The sequence below is a fragment of the Berghia stephanieae genome, chromosome 8, assembly GCF_034508935.2.
Source record: "Berghia stephanieae isolate SIO BIC M18660-M18661 chromosome 8, UCSD_Bste_1.3, whole genome shotgun sequence".
Classification (NCBI taxonomy): Eukaryota; Metazoa; Mollusca; class Gastropoda; order Nudibranchia; family Aeolidiidae; genus Berghia; species Berghia stephanieae.
The window spans coordinates 47741724-47750791 of NC_088367.1; the positions used below are offsets into that span (position 1 = coordinate 47741724).

At 33.5% G+C, this 9068-nt stretch overlaps 1 protein-coding gene across 1 annotated transcript in view; it reads right to left on the reverse strand.

The window, feature by feature from the left end:
- Nucleotides 1-8008, reverse strand: part of LOC144978794 (importin-7-like) — a 33048-nt gene extending 25040 nt beyond the window's left edge. Inside the window, exons 1-5 of the mRNA XM_078925288.1 lie at nt 7796-8008; nt 4876-4957; nt 2352-2508; nt 1793-1951; nt 607-763 (exon numbers count right to left, since the gene is read on the reverse strand). Of these exons, the coding sequence (XP_078781414.1) occupies nt 607-763; nt 1793-1951; nt 2352-2508; nt 4876-4957; nt 7796-7879 (639 nt within the window). The 5' untranslated portion in view covers nt 7880-8008. The remainder of the gene's footprint in view (nt 1-606; nt 764-1792; nt 1952-2351; nt 2509-4875; nt 4958-7795) is intronic.
- Between the last annotated feature and the right edge of the window lie 1060 nt (nt 8009-9068).

A 9068-nucleotide genomic window follows, 5' to 3' on the forward strand; every position in this document is an offset into this window, starting at 1 on the left:
TATAGAATATGCGTTTAAAAATATTTTTCCCCAAGAACTCGAATATCATTGTCACAAGCTAAAAACATGGCAGGTGTGTTTTCAATAAACAACGATCTATTACCTATTCATATGGCATGTAAAACACTAGAAATTTTCTTTTAAACATCGAAAAAACTGATAGCATTGCTTAAATCAGAGAACAGCATTCATAGTGATCAACTAATCTGAATCATCTACTCCTCCAGCAATGTACCCAGCAAGCCTATTGGGTGACATCAAATGTTTTGCAGAGTTGCCCGTTCAGCAGGCAAAAATTTACGGAACTTTCACACAAACGCAGTGACAGACCCATTTCTGAGCACTGAACTCCTGTAAAAAAAGACATTTTGTACTTACCTTTCTTCCGTTTAGCAGGTGATTGTAAAATATACTGAGAGTTTATAACATACTGAATTACGTAAATATATGGAAAATTGGCAACCCTAGTTTTGACTTTTTTAAAAATTCTTCTCAGCTTTCCTGTCTTGCCTCTGATCTACATATTGATGTTGTATATTATAAATAAATCAAAGATCTATAGATACAAACGTAAGTTTTTAAAAGTAAGTGTACAGATCAACCTACCTGCGTATAGGCATAATAGATTTTCAGGATCTGTTTTTGTAGGTGTAGGGATGCATCCGATGGATCAGGGCCAAATTGGGTCAGGCGTTGGTACAGGATGGGTAACACATGCACCATGGTGTCGTCCATAGTCTGCCGCTCCTTACTCCCTTTGTACCTGATCACATTTTTTAAAAAATTATAACTTGAATACAATCAGATAAAAATGGTTTCATATGTTATGCTATTTTATTTATTTATTCTCTTTCATATATAATAGTTTCATGTACCTTTATCATACATGCTGACGGTAAAACCATATCGGCCACGAGCAACAACAACAAATGTGTATTTGGTGAAAAAATATTCTGCAATGACACAAAACGCAAGATTTTTTATTTCTATGACGAAACTTCAAATTTGTTAATTAAAAAATCTGAATCTGGTGAAACCAAATAGAATTTGTATATATATAATCGTAATATCTGTGTACGTGGTAAATGTGGTAAAGCAAATACATCCCTTATCAGTTATCACTTTTAATAAATCTCTATCAGTCGTTTACCTTAATCATTGCAATCAATAAGACAAATAAGTGGTTCACAAACTGACATTAAGTAAATTTAATTTGACGTTCTCATTTAGCATTTCAAACCCTTAATCATGAGGAGTTGAGTTTCAACAAGTCAAAACATATTAGGTCGATAACAAAGTTACGAGCCCTATGCCTCATATCCATAATGGGTATCAAATTGAAGGTGTCCGAATGTCTTAGGAAGATGAGAAATATTTATAATGTCCATTTCCCATCAGAAAAATGAGGTTAGAATTTATTACAATCCAGCATATACAAATTATAACTTCCAATGACAGTTAAAAAGTTACTAATAAATAAAAGACAAATGTTTCGAAAAATAAATGGAAACAAAATTTCTTATATATAATAAAAATATATTGGAAGTACCTAAATCAAATAAAATTAATAATTTAGTTAATCAAAAAAATAATTAATCAATTAATAAAAATAAAATAATTTAGTGAATCCAAAAAAATAATTAATAAATAAATAAAAATAAAATAATTTAGTAAACTAAAAAATAATAACTTAGTGAGTCAAAAAAAAAACCCCCCAAAAAATACCACAAAAAAATTCAAAATAACAATAATCTTGTAAATCAAATTTTTTTTTTTTTTAAATGCAACTTACTCATAAACCTTGACAAAGTGGTAGATGGAATGGAGAGCCCCCATCCACGTGGCATGATTGTCAGAGCTGATATACAGAGCCATTTTCTCCACAGCGTTTGGCCACTTGCCTGGATAGTCACACTTGATAATGTGACTAAGACAGACACATAGCTGTACTCTGTCAACGAGAGAGGATCAGATTGAGGGAAAAAAAAGATGATTTGATTGCAAAGAAAAATCAAATAAAAATAATCTGGCAATAGGAAAACTTGCTGGACCCATGATGCTCCTTTTTTAAAAAAATTGGATTTATACAGTTTTAATGACAAGAATCAATTTTAAAAATTATTTGACTTGATTCAACTCTTCCACACCCATGAGAATAAGTTAAGTGCTTCCCAAATTCTATATAAAAACCCCAACCGTGTAATATCAGGATAACAAAAAATCAGAATTAACATTCATATAATATTACCTCTGCCAGTTCTCACACTAATATTTATTTTAAATCGTATACAAAAAAAAATAATCAGCTTTCCATCCCTATAATCAGAAGACATTTTAGAATATATTCTTACCTTACAGGTTCAGGAGCATGGATGATGGCCTCAATCAAATTTTCTCTAATAGGCTGCTTGTCCTGCTCATGAATGTCGAAAGGTATTGTGTCAGTGACATTGGCGGCTTCTCTCTCCAGCCAGTATTGAGTAAGCATATTCTTGAGGTAGATAATACCTTAAAAGTAAACGAAAAAAATAGTAACCAATAGTCTCTAATCAGTACAATGTCATGGATAAACCGATGTTGAAAATCAAATTCTGAGCTTATATAATTGTAAAATTTGAACAGTGAATGAATTATGTTGGGTTTTTTTCTAATCTAAAAAAATACTTCATTTTTCTATTTAAAATCATATTGAGTTTAAACTCAATATCATATTGCGTTTAAACTCAATATCATATTGAGTTTAAACTCAATTTTACATAGCTGCCAACTTTTCAAAAATAAAATAAGGAATGCCCATTTGGTCCAGGGTGAGGGAAGGACGTGTGCCCCCCCCCCCCCCCCCCCTTTCATCGAATCACAACATATAAAAATAAAAGTCAGCCTTTTAATTACTACTACTAACACTGACAAGTTTGAGATGACAGGCTCGCACAAATGTTGCTTAATACCGGGTATAGTTTCAGCACATTTAAATCGTTATGAAAAGACACTTTCCACAATGAGATCAAAATTTCAGAACACACAAAATAAAGAAAGAATCCAACTGCATTAACTTTGATAAGGACCAAAACACAAGCACAATTGTAAAATAAATGAAATAACTTAGGATGTTTAGAAATGCATAACTGCCAACCTGGTACATCACTTATAAAAATTAAGGAGACTGGCTAAAAAAGTAGATGATTGCATATATATTTTCTTTCATGCAACATAATAGTCTTTAAGTAGTATGTAATAGTAGTTGTAGTAAATTGAACCTCTAAATATTGGAGAATTCCTACCTCTTTAACATGACAATATAAACACACCTAAAAATGGAGTATACTTATTTCTCTTGAAGCTAAACCGCTATAAAAGCTTACTTGAAAAAAAAAATAATTGAATCAGATCAACATTTTTTTTAAAGGGATTGAATTTATATTTCATAAAATAATAAAGGGAAATAATCATTGTAATGCTTAATCTATATAAGAAATTGGTTTTCTGATTGAATACCTGCCAATCAACGATGTTAAGTTAATTTTATTTTTAATTAACACCATATTTGTAACAAATAGTTAAAGTATCAATTCTATTTGAGAATACTAAAAGTATATTCTAGGCTAACATGCATATTTTACGCAAATCTCCAATACATTATGAAAGGTTTTAGTGAAAAACAGGCGTCATATAATCAACTAGAATTTTTTAAATTGTTGAAAATCATTTATGATAGAGAGGTATAATTTAAATTAAAGAACTACATGGGAATGAAGCAAATGTTGTGTTGATTTATAAACCCTGCTGACCACCTCTCGCTGGACGCCAATAATAATGATAATAACAATAATAGTACCGTAGTAGTAATAATTCATTAGGCTCATATGCCGTGTTTAGCACAAATTGGCCAAAAATGACAAAATACGGATTTTGAACTAAAAATACGGACTTACGGACTCAGAAAGCCAAATACGGAACAAATCCGTTTTTTACGGAACGGTTGGCAGCTATGATTTTATTAATCCAATACATTTCGACTTAATACCAAATTGATACAACTGGTCGCAGTTAGTAGCGTCGTAAAACTATGATAGAACAGTGCTGATGGTGACAAAAAGTGAAAAAGTAGGAAAATGTTGAACAATTGCCTTTAAGCCCCATTTTCTACTGCACTAGACCCCACTTTTAGAGCAATTGAGATGATAGACTATTATTGATACTCTAGCTAACATCTGGAGAGTGGGAAACTGCACCTGTGTTCCACCACACACCAACTCTCTCATTGCTAGCACATTGTTTCGAGAAAATTCCTCCTCTGAACTCCAAAATCGCAGATTTCCGCGGATCCGAGGAAAACAATCAGCACTGATAGAATTACGAAATTTTGGCTCCATTTTCAGAACTTCATGAACAGCTCTAAGTCGTTAAAACTTATTGAAAATGAACGTTGATGCCAGACTAAAGATTTTGAAGAGTTATTTAATCCTTTTATGGGTAAATTGTTGATTTTTATATAGAAAACGATAGGGGCTGCCTGAAGCCGGTGATCGTAAAATACTAACGATGAGTGAAAATGGAGAGGCTTCGTATGGTAACAAAACAGACAATGGACGCATTGTCGTGCTGACGAATGGTTTGTACCCGAAACGTCCATTGTCTGTTTTCTTCCCATATGAAGCCTCTCTATTTTCACTGATTTTTATATATAACTATAGCGACTTCAATTTTTATCTCCCAAATATTTTCAAGCAATCTCCTAAGACTGATTTCATTGTATAACAAGCTGGAGAGAAAAATAATCCTCTAATAATTCTAAAGAAGAAAAAAAAACAGACTGGGGAAAAAAAAAAACAAATTAATGAGTCTCGTTTTCATTATTCACTATTATTTTCATACCTGCCTGACGTACTGGCATGTCAACTTGCTCAGACATGACAACTTGGAGTAGGACAGGGGCGAAGCCAATGATCTTATGGACCTAAAATGACAATAAATTATAAATATTTCATGTGCCAAACAAAATTGCCGTTTAAACATCCAAAAAAATTTCTTTAGTCAGCGAATTGTTGAGACATGAAATAGCCTGCCAGAAAAAATAGTTATAGCGCCAAGCATAAACAGCTTTAAAAGCCAAATTGACAGTTTCCTGCAGGATCTAAAATACAGCACCGATTTCCCATTGAAGCTGGCCAGCCTTTTGACCTCCACAAGTTGATGGAGACCGATCCAAAGACCATCAACGGACCACCGGCCGTCTACAATGAACTCATACTCATGTGATGAGGGGATAGACTGATTATTAGATAAACTTGCCATCTGGGGAAAATGGTCTACCTTTATGTATTTGATGAATAGTGTTATGTATTTGATGAATGAACAGAGAGTTCAAAGACCATACAGAAATACATGTATGTATGCTAAATTGGAACCTTGTCTCACTTTCTAACGAAGCAAAGCAAATTGAGAACGGCCCGAGATTTGAATGTTGATAATGATGGTCTTGTGTTGTTTCATGATATTATGGTGATAATACCTTGAGACAGTTTAAGAAACACAAATCACTCGATATAGATAGTTTGAAGTTGACGTCACTCAGGTCTTTGTTATTGTTTTTTACCATCCGTGTTTACGAGTAGTTCTCGCTAAACTGTATTAACCTAACTATAAACGTTCATAGTTACACACACTTTTGTGTGTTGGTCCGTTATACTTCCGGATGGCAATGTTTGTTATGAGCTTCTTAGCCAAGCGCATACTTGGCTTAATCATGAGCCAGATCTACTTGATAAATTTCCATTTCTATCGGCCAAAAATTTCCTTTTCAAACAAAAAGAACAGACAAGTTCCATTTTAATTCTATTATTTTCTTATTGGATGGAAATGGAAGCGCTGGGACGGGGGTCATTTTCTCAAGCAGGCCATGCGACATTTAAGTTTATTCATGAATTAGGCACTTGCAAGAATTTTTCAAAATAGTGATATCGGTATTAATTTAGCGTAGAAAAATAAAGGGGAGTGAAACATTTACTAAAGTGAAAAAATTATCGCTCTATCTCAACTAGTTAAAAAGTTATGACCTTTTATGTGGTGAAAAATCTCTATAGAAGCTTAATAGGAAAATATGTGACCAAAACACAGCAACCCAATGGATAATCAAGTATAATTCAGAAACGGCTTCAGATACAACTTTGAAATTTTTACATGTGGTAATTCAACATCTCCGTAATACATTGCAAACAGAAAAATAATTATTTAATGAGAGAGAAAGGTATAGTTTAGAGCTGAAACAACTGAAATCAAGGAAAAATAGATCACGGCATGAAAATGAATGACCTATTGGAATTTTGGAAAAGTCGACAATTAAATATTTATTCATATGTAGATAGACCAAATACACCACTGAATCGGCGTCATTTAGTTGTTCACTTTGAACTTTTCAAAATGAAAATAGACCTCATAAAAGCAAAGATATGGACTGATAAATGTTTGAGGTGGTGTATCAGTGTTTAAAATGGTCGAAAATAGGTGATTTTAAAAACTTCCGCTCCCCCGTTCCGCTAAATTGGACAGACGTCCGTCAAAGGATGAAAAATCAATCAAAAAAAAAAGGAAGAGAATTGTAAATTATAAAATGAATGCATGGACATGAAAACGCCAATTAATTGAATAATTTAAAACAAAAATAACTTCCATAAAAATGGAATATTTTGTAAGATATAAAGATGTAAAGTTTTGATGTGGATTGACGAAGTTATCTCTCAAACCCAGCAGACGACAGGAAGTGAATCAGTAAAAGAAAATGGCAGCTTCTGTAAACAATCGAGGCCAATTACTGTTTTTTGGGGAGCTCTAACTTTTGAGTGCAAACATATTTTGCTCTGAAATTTTTAGAGAAGCTACTTTAATATGTATCTCAGAAGGACTTTTTTTTTATTAAGAAGGACCATCTCTGGTTTAAAAGTTATAAGCGTTTAAACACATATACTCTCTTTACGCAAAGATTTCTCAAAATCATGATATAGGAAGATAATAATATTAGCATCATTGTATGCAGAATTTTATGCCCTTTCCAATGATATATAATACATGCCATTTCATTCAACTGAGAAAGAAGAATGAGCATTTTAAAATCACTCCTAAAGTTTTTCCCCTCAAAAACGGAAACAGAAATCCTCGCCTGTTTTCAACTCGCGAGAGCTGCTACTTGCAAGTGCCTACATGAATAGGGGACGTAAGAGTAAGAGAATGGTGGTGTTTGCACTTCAAATCTGTCATTGTAAACTGTAAACCTGGTATACTAGAAGTCATTTTAATTTTAATGAACAATATAAGTTTAAAAACAAAACTATGATTACCATTGCAACCGTTCGTTAGAAAGTTCGAATTCCTTGGAAACTGGAAACCCTTCAGTCAGTCCAGCCTTCCAGATTTGGGACAGTGTCAGTGTCAGTTCCCTATCTATCTCAAGGTTTTTCACTTGAGACAAGTTATACCCCGGGATTAATTCATATAAAATGTCAGGTCATATTTCAATCATAAGTCACAAGAAGGGGACAAGCCAAGTGCAGCCAAGGGTCTCTTGATGAATTTTCAATTCTGACTGCTGACTGAATCTGAGTGGATTTTTTTGTAAATATGAAATCCAATGTCAAAGTAGGCAGCGAAAATGTTTGACGTAGTACGTGGGTGGGCCGAGAAACCTCGTTCTCTACTTATTTCAGAGGTCGATTACTTGTGGCAAACTTTGGATTATGATTGAATGATTAAAAGATTAAGTAAGAGAGTTTTTTCAGCATAAAGTTGAGAAAGTGCTTACCTCAGTCAGCTGCTGTTCAGCTTTTTCTCGCTCATTTGGATCAAGAGTTGATCTCAAGACTTCGACAAGTTTGGATATTTCCATTGTGGATTTTATGTTGGTCCTGGCGAGTGTAATTTGTTCAAATAGTGGTCAAAAGACGAAAATTTTCTTGACGTTGTAACCTAGACAGCTTCACCCTCGTGTCGCGCCAAAGAGGGAAAGGAAAGAAAAGACGACTAATGTGTATGACGTAAGCAAAGGATGCACATGGTGAAAATAACCGTCAGTTATTTTTGTCGTAAAGTCTATTCTTTTAACTTAAAAAGACATCTTAAACCGATTAAGAAATCCAAAATGTGAAATGAAATCTTTATAATATCCATACCGTGTGTTATAGAGTTAAGAAATTTTGGTATCAAGTAAATAGGAGAAAGAAAAGAAAATTAATTACGACATTAACCATACTTATTTTCAACTCGAACTCAGTTGACCCCGAAGAGGTTGGCAGTTGACCCCATTGATTTTCTGTGGTCATTTCATTTGGTAACCTTACTTTGGTTGACCCACTTTACTTTACAAACGAGGACACCACGTCGGACTGACCCGATGCGAACATAGAACAAATACTTAGACCTTACACAAATCACCACTGACCAACGTTGACGACCCCTGAATGTCCCTGGAAATTGATTTTAGACTAACGATTATAAACAAGGAATACAGAGAGATTAGAAAGCAGTTTCATATTTGCCATAATAATCAACCAATTGATTGTGGGCAATCAAAGGAAGAAGAAGAACCATACTTCTAGGTTAAATAGGTTAAGTTGACCTCGAGTTGGGGGGGGGGGGGGGTTAAAAAGTATAAGAAAGATCGGTCCCTAAAAAGATTACCCTTAGCTCCTGATTTTCAATATTATTACTAATTATAGCAATGACTATGAAAAAATGTTTTTTTCTCTTTTTGAGGAAAATTTTTGTCTAAAATCATAGCCCTATCTCCACTGAGTAAAAATGTTTTTGAATTTTGAAAATCCATTCATAAATAAACAAGTTATGCAGTTTCAAAGGTGTCATTTATTTGGATGACCCGCAAAGAGGAAAAAAACGCGAAAATATGGGACGCTTTTTCGGCATTTTTTTTCGACCTCTGGTTGTATCTTGCGTAATAAGTGGATTAAAAGATTGAAACTTGAAGAGCAAATTAGGATGGTGTTTTGTAAAATACGGGAAAAGTACTCGTCATATTCATATGAAATTTTGCAACCAAAAAGAAGAAATGTTCATGTATT